This window comes from Eriocheir sinensis, chromosome 22, assembly GCF_024679095.1.
Source record: "Eriocheir sinensis breed Jianghai 21 chromosome 22, ASM2467909v1, whole genome shotgun sequence".
In the NCBI taxonomy this organism is placed as follows: Eukaryota; Metazoa; Arthropoda; class Malacostraca; order Decapoda; family Varunidae; genus Eriocheir; species Eriocheir sinensis.
The window spans coordinates 358,953-380,357 of NC_066530.1; the positions used below are offsets into that span (position 1 = coordinate 358,953).

General features: G+C 43.4%; 1 protein-coding gene and 1 pseudogene across 1 annotated transcript; both read left to right on the top strand.

Moving 5' to 3' along the window:
* The first annotated feature begins 772 nt into the window (after positions 1 to 772).
* Positions 773 to 6,860, top strand: LOC127002277 (dehydrogenase/reductase SDR family member 11-like). Its single transcript, XM_050868089.1, has 6 exons — positions 773 to 816; positions 907 to 1,073; positions 1,932 to 2,061; positions 2,438 to 2,567; positions 5,517 to 5,678; positions 6,148 to 6,860. Exons 1-6 carry the CDS (start codon positions 773 to 775, stop codon positions 6,187 to 6,189), a joined length of 675 nt encoding a protein of 224 aa, XP_050724046.1. The 3' UTR covers positions 6,190 to 6,860.
* Positions 6,861 to 9,940: 3,080 nt separating this feature from the next.
* LOC127001876 (dehydrogenase/reductase SDR family member 11-like) lies at positions 9,941 to 19,866 on the top strand (annotated as a pseudogene).
* The last annotated feature ends 1,539 nt before the right edge of the window (positions 19,867 to 21,405 follow it).

Consider the following 21,405-nt stretch of genomic DNA (forward strand, 5'->3'; position numbering starts at 1 on the left):
TGTTGAACCAATGCATTGAGACTCTGAAGTCTCAATTTGTTTATCTTTTTTTTATCCAGCTGCTTGATGATTACTCTTCCCTGCTACTTAGATAGATAAAACATGCTCATTTGTCAATCTCAAAACCCAGTGACATTGTTTTAAAAGGAATTCGTCTAACTCAATATCGGTCATAATATCTCCAGTTTCTGTGTGTGTAATCTCTACATGAGCCAAGTCTAGAAGATATCATTTGTGCTTTGGGAATCAACCTCTGTAAAACATTCAGGATGACTTACGCTACTCCAAGATATACTACATTGATTTTTTTTTACATGTTGTATTAGCTAGATTGTACTCAATTTTTTTATCCATTCACAAAATAATGCTTATTCAAAATCAACCTGAAGATTTCATAGTAACAAAATGTATGGTATAATATATTGCACATGGACATTAGTATATTTTAAATAGTCTGCAGGACTAAACTACACTATATGAGCTAAGATCTTTTTGTAGTATAAAACACTATAATCTAAGGAGGTGGTGGCTGAGTGGTTAGCATGCGTCCCGCATTCACCGCGTTCTGGATAACACGGGTTCGAATCACCACTCACCTGGGATTTTTCAGTCACCGCCGAGTGGCCTAAGACTATATACCCACACGTTGTCCGAAGATCACCTATCAGCCTGGACTCTAGGAGCCTAGAGGAACCATCCAAGTGAATGAAGAATGCTGAAGGGCAGCATGACCCAAGAATATATGGCACCACTATAAACACTAGTATGCAACATGACGGGCTTGAGCCGACCACCAGGCCCTGAAGAATGCAATAGGCAAACATGTAATAAAAAATCAATAAGACAATGTTGCAGTAGTAAAATCAAACAACTCTAAACAATGGAAATAAACTGTCTTTCCCACAGGCCTTGGCAGCTGAATGCAAGGGTCAGCAGAGGCACGCTGATCCCTATCAAGTGTGACCTCACCAAGGACGAGGAGGTGCTGGCCATATTCGCCAAGATCAAGAAGGACCTCCAGGCGTGGACGTGTATCAACAATGCAGGATTCACCCACAACAAGTCCCTGCTGGGTGAGGCAGCATTTAACAAAGTTCTTAAGTCCCCTGTACAACAGAATTCCAAAATCCTACCCATTTCAATACACTGGAGCAAGTCACCCCGAAACCAGCATCCTACCACCCCACAATCCATTAAACTAACAGTCTCAACTTATTCGAATGCTCGTAACATGTCAATACTAAAACTGCAAGTTATCAGAGCCTAATTAATTCTTAAAAATCTCAGATGAGTAATTTCTAACACAAATTTATCAATGATGAATCTATCAGGAAAAAATAACATCAAACACGGGTTTCAGTTTGGTGTAATTCTGGACAAATATCCATCCACTTTTGTATTGCTTTGGCCTTTTTATGTAGACTTAAAGCCTATGTGGTGTGATGGTTAGAATGCATAGCTATGAATCTACGGGCCTGTGGTCAATCCTGTCCTGGGCAATTTGTGTTTAGCTCGCTCAACTGTTCATCCTTTCGAGCTGGTCAATAAATGGGTGCTTGGGAAAACTTAGGGATTGTAAAATGTGGTGGCTAGGATGTCATACATGCCCTGTGTCACAGGGTGATGGGTTTTCATTCAGTGCTATCTCAAGGCTGAGCTGACAGAGATGAGCACTGACAAAGCAGGAAGCTGTAGTGTATACCCCTAACTTTATCTTTTAATTCCCTCTATACCTTCTCTGAAATCGCTACTCACTGGGTCTGGCCGCCTAGTCCTCTATAACTCATTCGTTGTTACTCATGTTCTTAGACCAAGCTGTTCAACCATGTTCACCCTCCCTGTATTGGTTATACCATTAGTATTACCCTTCAGCCCTCACGCCCACTCATCCCCAGTGTTTCTCACGCCCTTGCTCTCCTGCGGCTTTACAGAGGGAAGCCCCAAGGAGTGGCGTGAGATGATGGATCTCAACGTTGTGGCTCTGTGCTTATGTACGCGCGAGAGTATTGCTTCCATGCGAGAACGCGGCGTTGACGATGGGCACATCATCCACATCAGCAGGTATGCTCATTCCCAGCATCCATCAAAATATATAACATCAGTCAAGCATCTACCAATAAGGTGTAACCGTTTCCAGTATCCACCAATAAGATTTAATTTTCCCAGCATCCATTTGCACCTTGAGTTAGAGAAGAGGCGAAACTTAGTTGTGCACTGGCCAATGATATACATGTGTATATTAATTGGGAAAGGGAAGAGGCATTTGTCATTTGATAGGAACCTCTGACTCTCTACTATTTTGATTATACCTCTTAACATTTTTGTCTGTGTAGAGTTGTCAACCTACCTCCCTTTTGTCAAAACTCCAAACAACAAATAAACACGAAACAGTGATAATTTTCCGAGGGTTTATTTTTTGCTTCTTATATCCATCCAGCATTGCCGGACACCGTGTCAACCCCAATAAAGCTATTCACTTCTACGCCGCCACCAAGTTCGCCGTCACAGCACTCACTGAGGGATTGAGGCAGGAGCTGAGGGAAGCTAACTCCAACATCAGAATATCGGTAAGGATGACTGATTTGTGTTCAGCCTGATGGCATTGTTACGAGATTAACAGCCATCTCAACAGCGAAGTTTATTTCTGTTCCCTTCCCCTCCCTCAGGCTTATAAGAATTGTTTATGTTTCAAAATAAGCGGAAGCTTGCATCAGACTGGTGGCTTGGCGGCGGCATTCTACTCCTGTGGCAACCGAGAGTTCTGTAAAGGTAACGGGATGACTCACATTCTCTCCGAAGGCATTGCTTGAGCATGAGCCAATAATAATGTCGCCACTATAAACAACTGCCTGCGCCATAACAGGCTCAGAATATGATATATGGAATATGGTAGGCTATGGAGTAGCCTAACGGCGCTATAGGCCACATGTAAAAATAAATAAATAAATAAATAAATAAAAACAAAACAAAAACAAACAAACTGATATATAAGTTCACCTAGTCAGGAAATCTCCTGCATTCAGAAATGTCTACTTTTATTGGGATATTATGACCATTGGAATTCGGATTAACGTACTTTTACAGTAAGCACCAGAACTCAGTTAAAAAGAGTTTAATTAAATTATCAAATCTACATAGAGGCAAATTTCTCATAAACTTCAGCTCGGTGGGACGACCTGAGGATGTACTTTTCCGATTTCCCGTGGAATGACTACTGCTTCCAGGAGAGAGACCCCTGTGTGTGTGCCCAGCGCATCACAGAGGTGATTATCTCTGGAAAGGAGGCACACATTCAATGTACTTTCTCTACTCCTTATGCTAAAAAGCCTTGGTTTAATCACACTTGTTCTCGTGCTATTAAAGATAGAGCGGCAGCTCACAAAAGGTACCAGTGCCTTCGCACTCCTGCTAACCATGCTCTTTATATTTCTGCCCGGAATCGTGCCAAATCTATTCTTCGACTTACCAAAACCTCTTTTTTCTAATTCTTCCCGGGACTACTGGCTCCTAGCCAAAAATATCTCCTCCAATTTCACTTCTTCATTTTTCCCTCCTCTCCTTAACCCTGACGGCAGCACCGCTGTCTCATCTATCTTTAAGGCTGAACTCTTCTCTCAAACCTTCTGTAAAAACTCAGCTCTCGACGATTCTGGGCATATTCCTCTTACTCATCCCCCTATGGACTCCTTTATGCCTGTTATTAAGATTCTTATGAACGATGTTTTGTATGCCCTGTCTGGCCTCAACTTTCAGAAGCCTTATGGAGCTGATGGAGTGCCTCCTATTGTTCTTAAAAACTGTGCCTCCGTGCTGACACCCTGCCTGATCAAACTCTTTCGTCTCTGCCTATCAACATCTATCTTTCCTTCCTGCTGCAAGTATGCCTACATAGAGCCTGAGCCTAAGAAGGGTGACCGCATCAATCCCTCAAACTACCGTCCTATGGCTTTACTTTCCTGTCAATCTAAAGCTTTTGAATCACTCCTTAACCGGAAGATTCAAAAGCACCTTTCGACTTATGACCTTCTATCTGATCGTCAGTATGGGTTCCACAAGGGGCGTTCTACTGGCGATTTTCTTGTTCTCTTAACTGATTCTTGGTTATCCTCTCTTAGATGTTTCGGTGAAACTTTCTCAGTTGCGCTAAAGACATATCGAAAGCTTTCGATAGAGTCTGGCACAAGTCTTTGCTTTCTAAACTGCCCTCTTACGGTTTCTATCCTTCTCTTTGTTCCTTTATCTCAGCTTCATTTCCGGCCGTTCTGTCTCCGCTGTGGTAGACGGTCACTGTTCTTCCCCTAAACCTATCAACAGTGGTGTTCCACAGGGCTCTGTCCTATCACCCACTTTCTTCCTGTTATTCATCAATGATCTTCTTTCCATAACAAACTGTCCTATCCATTCATACGCTGACGACTCCACTCTGCATCATTCAACTTCTTTCAACAAAAGGCCTTCTCAACAGGAATTAAAAGACTCCAGACTAGAGGTGCAGAACGCTTAACCTCAGACCTTGCTATCATTTCCATTTTGCGTCCTTCAGTGCCTCAAAAAAACAATTTCTCCACCTATCAACTCGACACAATCTTCCAAACACCTATCCCCTATTCCTTGATAACTCTCAGCTGTCACCTTCTTCAACACTAAATCTCCTTGGTCTATCCTTAGCTCAAAATCTCAACTGGAAACTTCACATCTCTTTCACTAAATCAGCTTCCTCGAGGTTGGGCGTTCTGTATCGTCTCCGCCAGTTCTTCTCCCCTGCACAGATGCTCTCCATATATAGGGCCTTGTCCGCCCTCATATGGAGTATGCATCTCTTGTGTCGGGGAGCTCCACCACACAGCTCTCCTCCTCTTACTGATTGTCTTCTACCTCTTAAATTCCGCCACATGTTGCCTCTCTTTCTATCTTTTATCGATATTTTCACGCTGACTGCTCTTCTGGACTTGCTAACTGCATGCCTCCCCCCCTCCCGCGGCCCCGCTGCACTCGACTGTCCACTCTAGCTCATCCCTATACTGTTCAAACCCCTTATGCAAGAGTTAACCAGCATCTTCACTCTTTCATCCCTTACATTGGTAAACTCTGGAACAGCCTTCCTTCGTCTGTATTTCCTCCTGCCTATGACTTTACCTTTTTCAAGAAGTGTATCAAGACACCTCTCCTCCCGAAATTTACCTCTCTCTTGGCCGCTCTAAACTATTTTGTGTTGTGGGAGCGGCAAGTAGCGGGCTTTTTTTATACACCCTTTTTGTTGCCCTTGAGCTGGCTCTTCCGTTGTAAAAAAAAAAAAGACGCTATGGTTTATCGCCAAACTAAAGACTGTGTTCTGTAATGGTTGAAAAGCAACGAGTACAAACAACATCACTCCCACTTTTACTTACATGTTTGCTTGCTTACCCACAGGAAAACTCAAGAACTCCAATTAGTATCTATATATAAAAAATAAAGTAAAATCTCAGGAGCAAGAATATATTATAATTGATCGCTAACGTCTTTCCTCCTCCCTGTAGGCCATCAGTCCCGGTGTGGTGGAGACTGAGTTTGTAATGAATGCCCGCTTGGCAAAGGATGCAAATGCAGCCAAGAAGCTCTACAAGGAGCGCGGGAGCATGAGTGCGGATGACGTCACCGCCACTCTTGTCCACATTCTCGGTGCCCCTCCCCATGTTCAGGTTGGTGTACCGTCAATATCTTTATCTTGGGTTATCATATATGTACGTTACTTCAACAGTGACAGGTTAGATTAGCATTCAAAGGAGGGTTAAGTTTCTATTTGAGTGAGGTTATGATATTTGGTTAATATTTTCATCTGCCACTATTCTTGAGTTATTTACATCATAATCAGTGTGTCATGTCAATCTTAAATAATATTAAGAATAAAAAAAGAGGAAGAGGCTGACTTTGTGGATTGTACAATGGCAGAGTTGGTGATTTGGTGAACATCTCTTTAGTAAAGTCTCTCACATGGAAACTACAAGATATGAAGGGATATAGGTCAAGGTGACCATGTCCTCCCCCCTCTCTCTCTCTCTCTCTCTCTCTCTCTCTCTCTCTCTCTCTCTCTCTCTCTCTCTCTCTCTCTCTCTCTCTCTCTCTCTCTCTCTCTCTCTGTAGTAACGTGGGAATGTTTTTGTTCCACAGATCCATGACGTGCAGCTGCGTCCCGTAACGCAGGTTATCTGAATGGGGTAGGTCCAACTCGGACCATCTCCAACTCGGACCATTCTGAAATGCCAACTCGGACCATTCGGAAATACCAACTCGGACCATTCTGAACGACCAACTCGGACCATTCTGAAATACCGACTCGGACCGTCATCTCAACCAACTCGGACCATTCTGAACGACCCACTCTGGCCATTTTTAATACAAATTTGAACCATTCTTTATTCCAACTCGAACTCAAGATCCAAACTGTAGGTGAATCATCCGAATCATCTTCTCACCCACACTCATGTCCAGCCCAGGTTTCATTTCTTGACCGGTTATGAGGCATCTCGACAACTCTCACCCCCAATTCTCGGAAAAGAAAGGGGGTATTCAGATGGTTCACCCCCAACTCGGACCATTGCCTACTCGGACCATTTTGCCAGGAGGGACATGTGGACCCCCCCACATGTATGATGAACCGGTAAAACTAGAGAATTACAACAGTATGTGAGACCTGGGAAAGGTTATTATTCTCGTAGGGGCAATATTGGAGGCGCGTAGTGAATCTCCATACATAACCCCTGCATTATAATACAGATCCAGATCCAGACCCAAAAAAATCTGCCAAAATTAGGACTTGAACTACTACTACTACTACTACCAAACATCTTTCAACTACTACGCTCACATGCATACTGACTACTAACTACTACTAGCTCACATGTTTAATAAGAGGCATTCACCTGTGCGCCTTGGGGTCCGGCCAGCAGCTTCTCCCTGTCACAAGAATCCAGTAGACATCATAGTCTCTTCTTGTCTCCTTTAGTCCTGCGTCACTCTCGGTCTGTTCACACGCTCTTGATCCTCTTAGCCTCCCGCCGTCATTATTTCTCGGTTATGAGGCATGAATGGCTTTTGTATTCGTCACTATTCGGCTTATTTACTTGTCACACGAGGCTGGGCAGGTGCACCCCTCCATTGCCGCGAGGAACACTGGACTTTCTGCGGCTTCCACCTTTCACATCAACAAAGGTAAAAAAAGGAGATCATCAGGTTTTTATGAGTGCCTTTTCACAATCATAGCATGGTAGAAGGGTCAAACTAACACCAGGGCCAGTAAACTACCCCTGGAAATGCTCAAAACTCCTACGAAAAGCGTGTCAAATATGATCTTGGTACGATAGTTTTCTAATACAAGTCAAGCTTATCCGTAAAAATATAAAATAAAAACCTCACGCCCTATTTTGTGACGTTTTCATCTTAACTATTGAGGTTTAATGAGCTCTGTATGTTTATTTTGAGCCAGTGTTCCAGAGCGAGCACTGAACAAATTACTGTCTTGTGGCGCAATGGCTGCTCCTCACATCAAACTATTTATAAAGGCCAAAAAAAATTGATATCTACCGCGCTCTAATGCCTTATTTTGTAGGTTCATGACACAAAAGAATGATCAAACTACCAAGTGTCATAAAACTACTGCAAATACCCAAAACTCTTACTACGAAAGCCTTGTCAAATATATGTGTGCTTAGGCGCAAAATGTTTAAGGAGATGACTCATAACGAGCTAATTCCATGATCAAATAGTGTCTTTGTAACGGCCTGAACCAAACTAGACAATCCTATATATACTCCATAACTGTTAGCTTTTCTACTCGCCACCAGATGCACAAGAGATTCCCTGTGTATAGTTACCTCAGTTTCCTTAACGTATATATATGAACTCCAATCAATATAGACAGGGAATTGTCGAAGTCGCTGGTATTGTTTCGGGAGCTTACTAACGTACCCATCTTGGCGTTGGCGAACTGTGAAAATGGCCCTAATACTAATAAATGGCAACTGTTGACCTCTTCTTTAGGTTTTTTTGAATTTGTTTGTTGAGCGATAATCAAATAAACAGGAGAAAAGTATCCGTGTTATCTTTGGGAGCTTGTGTGTGTGATATGAGAGAGAGAGAGAGAGAGAGAGAGAGAGAGAGAGAGAGAGAGAGAGAGAGAGAGAGAGAGAGAGAGAGAGAGAGAGAGAGAGAGAGAGAGAGAGAGAGAGAGAGAGAGAGAGAGAGAGAGAGAGAGAGAGAGAGAGAGAGAGAGAGAGAGAGAGAGAGAGAGAGAGAGAGAGAGAGAGAGAGAGAGAGAGAGAGAGAGAGAGAATGACCCACAGCCTAAATTAACAGTGAGTTTTTTTTTTGTTTTTTTTTTTACAGGTAAGGATACAGCTCAAGGGCGCAAAAAAAAAAAAAAAAAAAATGGCCCGCTACTCACTGCTCCCGAACAGAGGTTAAAGGAGTGTCCAAAATCAGAGGTTAATTTCGGGAGGAGAGGTGTCCTGATATCCTCCTCTTGAAAGAGTTCAAGTCGTAGGCAGGAGGAAATACAGATGAAGGAAGATTGTTCCAGAGTTTACCAGCGTGAGGGATGAAAGAGTCAAGATGCTGGTTAACTCTTGCATAAGGGGTTTGGACAGTATAGGGATGAGCATGCGTAGACAGTCGAGTGCAAGGGGCCGCGGAGGGGGGAGGCATGCAGTTAGCAAGTTCAGAAGAGCAGTCAGCGTGGAAATATCGATAGAAGATAGAAAGAGAGGCAACATTGCGGCGGAATTTAAGAGGTAGAAGACTATCAGTATGAGGAGGAGAGCTGATGAGACGAAGAGCCTTAGCCTCCACTCTGTCCAGAAGAGCTGTGTGAGCCCCCACACATGAGATGCATACTCCATACGAGGGCGGACAAGGCCCCTGTATATGGACAGCAACTGTGCAGGGGAGAAGAACTGGCGGAGACGGTACAGAACGCCCAGCCTCGAGGAAGCTGATTTAGTAAGAGATGAGATATGAAGTTTCCAGTTAAGATTTTGAGTTAAGGATAGACCGAGGATGTTTAGTGTTGAGGAAGGTGATAGCTGGGTGTTGTCAAAGAATAGGGGATAGTTGTTTGGAAGATTGTGTCGAGTGGATAGGTGGAGAAACTGTGTTTTTGAGGCGTTGAAGGACACCAGGTTCTTCTTGCCCCAATCGGAAATAATAGTAAGGTCTGAGGCTAAGCGTTCTGCAGCCTCCAGCCTTGAGTCGTTAAGTTCCTGAAGGGTGGGTCTTCTATTAAAAGAAGTTGAATAATGCAGAGTGGAATCATCGGCGTAGGAATGGATAGGACAGTTCGTTTTGGAAAGAAGATCATCAATGAACATCAGAAAAAGAGTGGGAGATAGGACAGGACCCTGTGGGACACCACTGTTAATAGATTTAGGGGAAGAACAGTGACCGTCTACCACGGCAGAAATAGAACGGTCAGAAAGGAAACTGGAGATAAAGGTACAGAGAGAAGGATAGAAACCGTAGGAGGGTAGTTTAGAAAGCAAAGATTTGTGCCAGACCCTATCAAAAGCTTTTGATATGTCCAGCGCAATAGCAAAAGTTTCACCGAAACGGGTAAGAGAGGATGACCAAGAGTCAGTTAAGAAGGCTAGGAGATCACCAGTAGAACGCCCCTTGCGGAACCCATACTGGCGATCAGATAGAAGGTCAGAAGTGGAAAGGTGCTTTTGAATCTTCCGGTTAAGGATTGATTCAAAAGCTTTAGATAGACAAGAAAGTAAAGCAATAGGACGGTAGTTTGAGGGATTGGAGCGGTTGGGTAAGGAAAGGTTGGGAAGGGGTGTGAGGTAAGGGAAAGGGAAGAGGAAGAGTGGAATGGTAGTTATCTTGAAGTGACCTTGTAAAGTGCCTTCTCCGGGATGAGTCAATCACTCTCCTTTTTATAATAGCTGCGTGGGGGAGTCAAACGTGAGGATGCATCCACTTACAATTGCCCCTTGCCCTCATCACCACACAGCACCATTACCGACCGTTATCTGCTTATTTCAGTTGGTAAAAGAGAGCCTAAGCGGGCGGTTCTCGGCTGACCATCTCTCCAGCAGACTCCATAGTACCCAGCAGGTGAGTGAGTTCAGTGCTCTCTCTCTCTCTCTCATATCACTCACACAAGCACCCAAAGAAAACACGAATACGTTTCTCCTGTTATTTGATTCATCGCCCAACACACAAAGCAAAATAGAAACATAAAGGAAGCTGGTCAACATCTGCGATCCATTTCTGCAGTTACTGCCTCTTCACACGCCCCAAAGTGCCCCCACACTGGCCGTTTACCGTTGATGAGGTTTCAGGCTCCGGTCCGCCGCCGTAGCAGCGCTCCACAGTGCCGCCAACATTATAACAGTAATATTAGCACTGAAAGTTGTCCTCAATCCTCATGTTTGTAAAGTCGTAGGATTTAGTAAATAAGTGAGTCTTCAGCGCTTTCTTGAAGATTGCCAGATTGCCACTGTTCTTAACATCCCCGGGTAACTCATTACGGAGCCGCGGGGCACTCTTCTCAAATGCTCTGAAACCCAGTTCCAGGTTGACCCTGGGCTCATTGAGTATACACTGTTCTGCACTGTGTCTCAGTGACATGGCGGTGTCCAAATGAAAATCCTGTAGTAAATTTCTCAGATATCCAGGTTTACCAAGTCGCGTTGCTTGATAAGTCAAGACACATATTTTGTAGACTGTTCGTGCCTTGATGGGTAGCCAATGCCAGGTGTTATTCTCTCACGTGGGGGCAGACCCTTTATTAGCCTTGCAGCTCTGTTCATGACAAGTTGTAATTTCTTCAGGAGATATTTAATTAGGAAGGCCATAATAAAGTGAGTAACAATAATCCAGCTCACTAGTTACATGATTATATATATGCATCTCCATTGGATCACGTTTTATATGATATAGTGCATTGTGCCACCAGCTTACTAAAAGGCTTACTAAAAATCCTCTCAATTTTCTCCTCAACTCGTGGAATCGAGTGTAGGAACTCATTTCTGTTTAGCAGTGTCTCAGTGATCTTATTCCCGGTCTCCTCCTTATGCACATTACAAATCTTTGGCCTCAATTTTCCCACACTTTTAGTACAAACTTGCTCAACAGAGTCCAATTTTTGGGCTGCCTCATTCCTCATGTTCTCATCATCAAAGTCCATTACAATGTTATCCTCCATTAGTGAATCTTGAATCAGTAATCTGAATGCCTTGTAATGCCTGGGAAACTTCACTTTTCAACTCAGTTGCCTTTTTGTCTTGTTCAGAGGCCCTAACAACAAGTAGGTTTTTCTTTACTTTCCTCCTACGTTTGGTGACCTCGGCCCAGCTTGCACCCGCTAAATCAGCATGCTCGGCGCGCTGCAGCACCTCTGCCAACTATCCCAGCTCCTCTCTCACACTCAAGGCCCGAGACTCAACTTCATCCTTCACCCCTGATATTTCCTTAGACAATTCCTGCTTAAATTCTTCCAATTTTGCACTATGCCAGTAGCATGAGATGCTCGATTCAGGCAAGGCGTTCAAATCCAGTTGATCTTGTGTAGATTATATTTGCTTGATTCCAGCCAAGAAAGCACATTTTACATGCCCTAACACCCACCACTGATCTGATCTTAGAATATGCCTCCTATGTGGCATTAGGAGGCCCCCGAGCTCCACTTGCCTAATGTCCCCCTAAACTTACCTGTGTCCCCCAGTGACCGATACCTATATTTTATAGCTATGCAACTGGTTCACTCCTCCAGCCTTGCAGTGGTAGCTGTCTTGCTGTTGTTTAGTCAAACACTTTATTCTTACCCTTTTTATCCACTTATTTTCATATATACTCTGTTATCTATTTGCTCATTTATTCATATTATTGCCTATTTTACTTATTATCGTTCCTTCGAAACAATCATTTAATCCCCATTCCTTCCCTCCCAGCTCTGCTACTTGAGACCCCCGTCAGGATGGAGCGGTGGTCAGGTCGTGTGGCCCTGGTGACTGGTGCCAGCATGGGGATCGGTGCCAGCGTGGCCAGGAGGCTGGTGGCTGAGGGCATGAAGGTGGTGGGAGCAGCTCGTAGCATTGACAAACTACAGGTGAGCTGACCAATCCAAGCAGGTATTCTTGGTTCAAATTAACTTGGCAAATAAGCCCCGCCCACACCAGCTCTGCATTCACCAATAAGATTCAACCTTTTCAAACATCCACCAGCATTTGCAGCTAGGTGATGAGGGTCATGACTTGCTTGTGGACTGGCTGGGTGTCTGTCTCTAGGTCATGAGTTATTTACTGGCTGACTTATATCCCCTCCTTTCAACTTTCCCATTATATATTTTTTTTTCTGAACGTATCCTTCCGTTTATCCTTTCTCATCTAGTTTCCTTGTTGATCACCTGTTCCTAGTGTGAAGTAATTAATACTCGGTCATTTATTTGTTTGTTGAACCAATGCATTGGTTCTGAAAGTCTCAATTTGTTATCTTTTTATCCAGCTGCTTGATGATTACTCTTCCTGCTACTTCTAGATAGATAAAACATGCTCATTGTCACTCTCACACCCAGTGACATTGTTTTTAAAGGGAATTCGTTCAACTCAATATCGGTCATAATATCTCCAGTTTCTGTGTAATCTCTACACATGAGCCAAGTCACAAGATATCATTTTGTGCTTTGGGAATCAACCTCGTAAAACATTCAGGATGACTTACGCTACTCCAAGATATACTACGGATTTTTTTTTTCATGTTGTATTAGCTAGATTGTACTCAATTTTTTTTTATCCATTCACAAAATAATGCTTATTCAAAATCAACCTGAAGATTTCATAGTAACAAAATGTATGGTATAATATATTGCACATGGACATGGTATATTTTAAATAGTCTGCAGGACTAAACTACACTATATGAGCTAAGATCTTTTAAAGTGTAGCATAAAACACTATAATCTAAGGAGGTGGTGGCTGAGTGGTTAGCATGCGTCCTGCATTCACCGCGTTCTGGATAACACGGGTTCGAATCCACCACTCTCACCTGGGATTTTTCAGTCACCGCCGAGTGGCCTAAGACTATATACCCACACGTTGTCCGAAAGATCACCTATCAGCCTGGACTCTAGGAGCCTAGAGGAACCATCCAAGTGAATGAAGAATGCTGAAGGGCAGCATGACCCAAGAATATATGGCACCACTATAAACACTTGTATGCAACATGACGGGCTTGAGCCGACCACCAGGCCCCTGAAGAATGCAATAGGCAAACATGTAATAAAAAATCAATAAGACAATGTTGCAGTAGTAAAATCAAACAACTCTAAACAATGGAAATAAACTGTCTTTCCCCACAGGCCTTGGCAGCTGAATGCAAGGGTCAGCGAGGCACGCTGATCCCTATCAAGTGTGACCTCACCAAGGACGAGGAGGTGCTGGCCATGTTCGCCAAGATCAAGAAGGACCTCGGAGGCGTGGACGTGTATCAACAATGCAGGATTCACCCACAACAAGTCCCTGCTGGGTGAGGCAGCATTTAACAAAGTTCTTAAGTCCCTGTACAACAGAATTCCAAAATCCTACCCATTTCAATACACTGGATCAAGTCACCCAGAAACCAGCATCCTACCACCCCACAATCCATTAAACTAACAGTCTCAACTTATTCGAATGCTCATAACATGTCAATACTAAAACTGCAAGTTATCAGAGCCTAATTAATTCTTAAAAATCTCAGATGAGTAATTTCTAACACAAATTTATCAATGATGAATCTATCAGGAAAAAATAACATCAAACACGGGTTTCAGTTTGGTGTAATTCTGGACAAATATCCATCCACTTTTGTATTGCTTTGGCCTTTTATGTAGACTTAAAGCCTATGTGGTGTGATGGTTAGAATGCATAGCTATGAATCTACGGGCCTGTGGTCAATCCTGTCCTGGGCAATTTGTGTTTAGCTCGCTCAACTGTTCATCCTTTCGAGCTGGTCAATAAATGGGTGCTTGGGAAAACTTAGGATTGTAAAATGTGGTGGCTAGGATGTCATACATGCCCTGTGTCACAGGGTGATGGGTTTTCATTCAGTGCTATCTCAAGGCTGAGCTGACAGAGATGAGCACTGACAAAGCAGGAAGCTGTAGTGTATACCCCTAACTTTATCTTTTAATTCCCTCTATACCTTCTCTGAAATCGCTACTCACTGGGTCTGGCCGCCTAGTCCTCTATAACTCATTCGTTGTTACTCATGTTCTTAGACCAAGCTGTTCAACCATGTTCACCCTCCCTGTATTGGTTATACCATTAGTATTACCCTTCAGCCCTCACGCCCACTCATCCCCAGTGTTTCTCACGCCCTTGCTCTCCTGCGGCTTTACAGAGGGAAGCCCCAAGGAGTGGCGTGAGATGATGGATCTCAACGTTGTGGCTCTGTGCTTATGTACGCGCGAGAGTATTGCTTCCATGCGAGAACGCGGCGTTGACGATGGGCACATCATCCACATCAGCAGGTATGCTCATTCCCAGCATCCATCAAAATATATAACATCAGTCAAGCATCTACCAATAAGGTGTAACCGTTTCCAGTATCCACCAATAAGATTTAATTTTTCCCAGCATCCATTTGCACCTTGAGTTAGAGAAGAGGCGAGGCTTAGTTGTGCACTGGCCAATGATATACATGTATATTAATTGGGAAAGGGGAAGAGGCATTTGGCATTTGATAGGAACCTCTGACTCTCTACTATTTTGATTATACCTCTTAACATTTTTGTCTGTGTAGAGTTGTCAACCTACCTCCCTTTTGTCAAAACTCCAAACAACAAATAAACACGAAACAGTGATAATTTTCCGAGGGTTTATTTTTTGCTTCTTATATCCATCCAGCATTGCCGGACACCGTGTCAACCCCAATAAAGCTATTCACTTCTACGCCGCCACCAAGTTCGCCGTCACAGCACTCACTGAGGGATTGAGGCAGGAGCTGAGGGAAGCTAACTCCAACATCAGAATATCGGTAAGGATGACTGATTTGTGTTCAGCCTGATGGCATTGTTACGAGATTAACAGCCATCTCAACAGCGAAGTTTATTTCTGTTCCCTTCCCCTCCCTCAGGCTTATAAGAATTTTTTATGTTTCAAAATAAGCGGAAGCTTGCATCAGACTGGTGGCTTGGCGGCGGCATCCTACTCCTGTGGCAACCGAGAGTTCTGTAAAGGTAACGGGATGACTCACATTCTCTCCGAAGGCATTGCTTGAGCATGAGCCAATAATAATGTCGCCACTATAAACAACTGCCTGCGCCATAACAGGCTCAGAATATGATATATGGAATATGGTAGGCTATGGAGTAGCCTAACGGCGCTATAGGCCACATGTAAAAAAAAAAATAAATAAATAAATAAATAAAAACAAAACAAAAAACAAACAAACTGATATATAAGTTCACCTAGTCAGGAAATCTCCTGCATTCAGAAATGTCTACTTTTATTGGGATATTATGACCATTGGAATTCGGATTAACGTACTTTTACAGTAAGCACCAGAACTCAGTTAAAAAGAGTTTAATTAAATTATCAAATCTACATAGAGGCAAATTTCTCATAAACTTCAGCTCGGTGGGACGACCTGAGGATGTACTTTTCCGATTTCCCGTGGAATGACTACTGCTGCCAGGATAGAGACTCCTTTGTGTGTGCCCAGCGCATCACAGAGGTGATTGTCTCTGGAATGGAGGCACACATTCCACGTACTTTCTCTACTCCTTATGCTAAAAAGCCTTGGTTTAATCACGCTTGTTCTCATGCTATCAAAGATAGAGCGGCAGCTCACAAAAGGTACCAGTGCCTTCGCACTCCTGCTAACCATGCTCTTTATATTTCTGCCCGGAATCGTGCCAAATCTATTCTTCGACTTACCAAAACCTCTTTTTTCTAATTCTTCCCATGACTTCTGGCACTTAGCCAAAAATATCTCCTACAATTTCACTTCTTCATCATTCCCTCCTCTCCTTAACCCTGACGACAGCACCGCCGTCTCATCTATCTCTAAGGCTGAACTCTTCTCTCAAACTTCCTGTAACAACTCCACTTTGGACGATTCTGGGCATATTCCTCCTACTCATCCCCCCTCTGACTCTTTTATGCCTGTTATTAAGATTCTTATGAACGATGTTTTGTATGCCCTGTCTGGCCTCAACTTTCAGAAGCCTTATGGAGCTGATGGAGTGCCTCCTATTGTTCTTAAAACTGAGCCTCCGTGCTGACACCCTGCCTGATCAAACTCTTTCGTCTCTGCCTATCAACATCTACCTTTCCTTCCTGCTGCAAGTACGCCTTCATACAGCCTGAGCCTAAGAAGGGTGACCGCTCCAATCCTTCAAACTACCGCCCCATAGCTTTACTTTCCTGTCTATCTAAAGCTTTTGAATCAATCCATAACCGGAAGATTCAAAAGCACCTTTCGACTTATGACCTTCTATCTGATCGTCAGTATGGGTTCCACAAGGGGCGTTCTACTGGCGATTTTCTTGTTCTCTTAACTGATTCTTGGTTATCCTCTCTTAGATGTTTCGGTGAAACTTTCTCAGTTGCGCTAAAGACATATCGAAAGCTTTCGATAGAGTCTGGCACAAGTCTTTGCTTTCTAAACTGCCCTCTTACGGTTTCTATCCTTCTCTCTGTTCCTTTATCTCCAGCTTCATTTCCGGCCGTTCTGTCTCCGCTGTGGTAGACGGTCACTGTTCTTCCCCTAAACCTATCAACAGTGGTGTTCCACAGGGCTCTGTCCTATCACCCACTTTCTTCCTGTTATTCATCAATGATCTTCTTTCCATAACAAACTGTCCTATCCATTCATACGCTGACGACTCCACTCTGCATCATTCAACTTCTTTCAACAAAAGGCCTTCTCAACAGGAATTAAAAGACTCCAGACTAGAGGTGCAGAACGCTTAACCTCAGACCTTGCTATCATTTCCATTTTGCGTCCTTCAGTGCCTCAAAAAAACAATTTCTCCACCTATCAACTCGACACAATCTTCCAAACACCTATCCCCTATTCCTTGATAACTCTCAGCTGTCACCTTCTTCAACACTAAATCTCCTTGGTCTATCCTTAGCTCAAAATCTCAACTGGAAACTTCACATCTCTTTCACTAAATCAGCTTCCTCGAGGTTGGGCGTTCTGTATCGTCTCCGCCAGTTCTTCTACCCCGCATAGATGCTCTCCATATATAGGGGCCATGTCCGCCCTCATATGGAGTATGCATCTCATGTGTCGGGGGAGCTCCACTCACACAGCTCTCCTCCTCTTACTGATTGTCTTCTACCTCTTAAATTCCGCCACATGTTGCCTCTCTTTCTATCTTTTATCGATATTTTCACGCTGACTGCTCTTCTGGACTTGCTAACTGCATGCCTCCCCCCCTCCCGCGGCCCCGCTGCACTCGACTGTCCACTCTAGCTCATCCCTATACTGTTCAAACCCCTTATGCAAGAGTTAACCAGCATCTTCACTCTTTCATCCCTTACATTGGTAAACTCTGGAACAGCCTTCCTTCGTCTGTATTTCCTCCTGCCTATGACTTTACCTTTTTCAAGAAGTGTATCAAGACACCTCTCCTCCCGAAATTTACCTCTCTCTTGGCCGCTCTAAACTATTTTGTGTTGTGGGAGCGGCAAGTAGCGGGCTTTTTTTATACACCCTTTTTGTTGCCCTTGAGCTGGCTCTTCCGTTGTAAAAAAAAAAAAGACGCTATGGTTTATCGCCAAACTAAAGACTGTGTTCTGTAATGGTTGAAAAGCAACGAGTACAAACAACATCACTCCCACTTTTACTTACATGTTTGCTTGCTTACCCACAGGAAAACTCAAGAACTCCAATTAGTATCTATATATAAAAAATAAAATAAAATCTCAGGAGCAAGAATATATTATAATTGATCGCTAACGTCTTTCCTCCTCCCTGTAGGCCATCAGTCCCGGTGTGGTGGAGACTGAGTTTGTAATGAATGCCCGCTTGGCAAAGGATGCAAATGCAGCCAAGAAGCTCTACAAGGAGCGCGGGAGCATGAGTGCGGATGACGTCACCGCCACTCTTGTCCACATTCTCGGTGCCCCTCCCCATGTTCAGGTTGGTGTACCGTCAATATCTTTATCTTGGGTTATCATATATGTACGTTACTTCAACAGTGACAGGTTAGATTAGCATTCAAAGGAGGGTTAAGTTTCTATTTGAGTGAGGTTATGATATTTGGTTAATATTTTCATCTGCCACTATTCTTGAGTTATTTACATCATAATCAGTGTGTCATGTCAATCTTAAATAATATTAAGAATAAAAAAAGAGGAAGAGGCTGACTTTGTGGATTGTACAATGGCAGAGTTGGTGATTTGGTGAACATCTCTTTAGTAAAGTCTCTCACATGGAAACTACAAGATATGAAGGGATATAGGTCAAGGTGACCATGTCCTCCCTCTCTCTCTCTCTCTCTCTCTCTCTCTCTCTCTCTCTCTCTCTCTCTCTCTCTCTCTCTCTCTCTCTCTCTCTCTCTCTCTCTCTCTCTCTCTCTCTCTCTCTCTCTCTCTCTCTCTCTCTCTCTCTCTCTCTCTGTAGTAACGTGGGAATGTTTTTGTTCCACAGATCCATGACGTGCAGCTGCGTCCCGTAACGCAGGTTATCTGAATGGGGTAGGTCCAACTCGGACCATCTCCAACTCGGACCATTCTGAAATGCCAACTCGGACCATTCGGAAATACCAACTCGGACCATTCTGAACGACCAACTCGGACCATTCTGAAATACCGACTCGGACCGTCATCTCAACCAACTCGGACCATTCTGAACGACCCACTCTGGCCATTTTTAATACAAATTTGAACCATTCTTTATTCCAACTCGAACTCAAGATCCAAACTGTAGGTGAATCATCCGAATCATCTTCTCACCCACACTCATGTCCAGCCCAGGTTTCATTTCTTGACCGGTTATGAGGCATCTCGACAACTCTCACCCCCAATTCTCGGAAAAGAAAGGGGGTATTCAGATGGTTCACCCCCAACTCGGACCATTGCCTACTCGGACCATTTTGCCAGGAGGGACATGTGGACCTCCCCACATGTATGATGAACTGGTAAAACTAGAGAATTACAACAGTATGTGAGACCTGGGAAAGGTTATTATTCTCGTAGGGGCAATATTGGTGGCGCGTAGTGAATCTCCATACATAACCCCTGCATTATAATACAGATCCAGATCCAGACCCAAAAAAATCTGCCAAAATTAGGACTTGAACTACTACTACTACTACTACCAAACATCTTTCAACTACTACGCTCACATGCATACTGACTACTGACTACTACTAGCTCACATGTTTAATAAGAGGCATTCACCTGTGCGCCTTGGGGTCCGGCCAGCAGCTTCTCCCTGTCACAAGAATCCAGTAGACATCATAGTCTCTTCTTGTCTCCTTTAGTCCTGCGTCACTTTCGGTCTGTTCACACGCTCTTGATCCTCTTAGCCTCCCGCCGTCATTATTTCTCGGTTATGAGGCATGAATGGCTTTTGTATTCGTCACTATTCGGCTTATTTACTTGTCACACGAGGCTGGGCAGGTGCACCCCTCCATTGCCGCGAGGAACACTGGACTTTCTGCGGCTTCCACCTTTCACATCAACAAAGGTAAAAAAAGGAGATCATCAGGTTTTTATGAGTGCCTTTTCACAATCATAGCATGGTAGAAGGGTCAAACTAACACCAGGGCCAGTAAACTACCCCTGGAAATGCTCAAAACTCCTACGAAAAGCGTGTCAAATATGATCTTGGTACGATAGTTTTCTAATACAACAAGTCAAGCTTATCCGTAAAAATATAAAATAAAAACCTCACACCCTATTTTGCGACGTTTTCATCTTAACTATTGAGGTTTAATGAGCTCTGTATGTTTATTTTGAGCCAGTGTTCCAGAGCGAGCGCTGAACAAATTACTGTCTTGTGGCGCAATGGCTGCTCCTCACATCAAACTATTTATAAAGGCCAAAAAAAAGGATATCTACCGCGCTCTAATGCCTTATTTTGTAGGTTCATGACACAAAAGAATGATCAAACTACCAAGTGTCATAAAACTACTGCAAATACCCAAAACTCTTACTACGAAAGCCTTGTCAAATATATGTGTGCTTAGGCGCAAAAATGTTTAAGGAGATGACTCATAACGAGCTAATTCCATGATCAAATAGTGTCTTTGTAACGGCCTGAACCAAACTAGACAATCCTATATATACTCCATAACTGTTAGCTTTTCTACTCGCCACCAGATGCACAAGAGATTCCCTATGTATAGTTACCTCAGTTTCCTTAACGTATATATATGAACTCCAATCAATATAGACAGGGAATTGTCGAAGTCGCTGGTATTGTTTCGGGAGCTTACTAACGTACCCATCTTGGCGTTGGCGAACTGTGAAAATGGCCCTAATACTAATAAATGGCAACTGTTGACCTCTTCTTTAGTTTTTTTTGAATTTGTTTGTTGAGCGATAATCAAATAAACAGGAGAAAAGTATCCGTGTTATCTTTGGGAGCTTGTGTGTGTGATATGAGAGAGAGAGAGAGAGAGAGAGAGAGAGAGAGAGAGAGAGAGAGAGAGAGAGAGAGAGAGAGAGAGAGAGAGAGAGAGAGAGAGAGAGAGAGAGAGAGAGAGAGAGAGAGAGAGAGAGAGAGAGAGAGAGAGAGAGAGAGAGAGAGAGAATGTCCCACAGCCTAACTTAATTAACCCTAGAACGCTAACCATGGGTATGAGGTACCGAAGCGAATGACGTCATTGCCATTGTGTATGGTTCCGGTGCTCTGAGGGTACCCACCTCCTCAGTAGCTTCATGTGCCCGCTTGACAGTGTAGGGGAAGGTCACGTTGTCTCGCTCTCTCTGCTCACCTTTGTTGTAGGCCTACATTCGGGTGCGGCATACCCATGGTTGGTGATACAGGGTGTTGTACATGTCCCTAGGATATTGTTTACGTACTTTTTTAGTGATCACCTGTGCAGTGGATCACAGGACCTGGGAGGCCATACAAGAAGTTTGGAAGCCATCGGATGATAATTTTTTTTATGAATTTTTTTTTTTTGAAATTTTTGAACATTTTTCCTATTTTTAGTAACATTTTTCAGTACCTGATTTTCATACCAAAACAATACGTTTTTCAATTCTTCTTAATGTTAAGTCAAGATACAAAGTTTGAAGTCCCTTCATGTAACTTTATTCCATTAAAACTTTACATTTATTTTTTTTTTTTTTTCAAAATCGGGTATGATGTACCCATGGTTAGTAGTGGTGTGACTTTTTCTAAGGTTAGTGTTCTAGGGTTAACAGGGAGGTTGGGTAAGGAAAGGTTGGGAAGGGGTGTGAGGTAAGGGAAAGGGAAGAGGAA

Excerpts from the sequence above, each read along its gene's own strand:
- LOC127002277 (XM_050868089.1), top strand. The coding sequence starts at position 773 with ATGACGGGCTTGAGCCGACCACCAGGCCCTGAAGAATGCAATAG. Across the intron at positions 1,074-1,931 it reads CCACAACAAGTCCCTGCTGG|AGGGAAGCCCCAAGGAGTGG; the intron begins GTGAGGCAGCAT and ends GCGGCTTTACAG. Across the intron at positions 2,568-5,516 it reads ACTCCAACATCAGAATATCG|GCCATCAGTCCCGGTGTGGT; the intron begins GTAAGGATGACT and ends TCCTCCCTGTAG.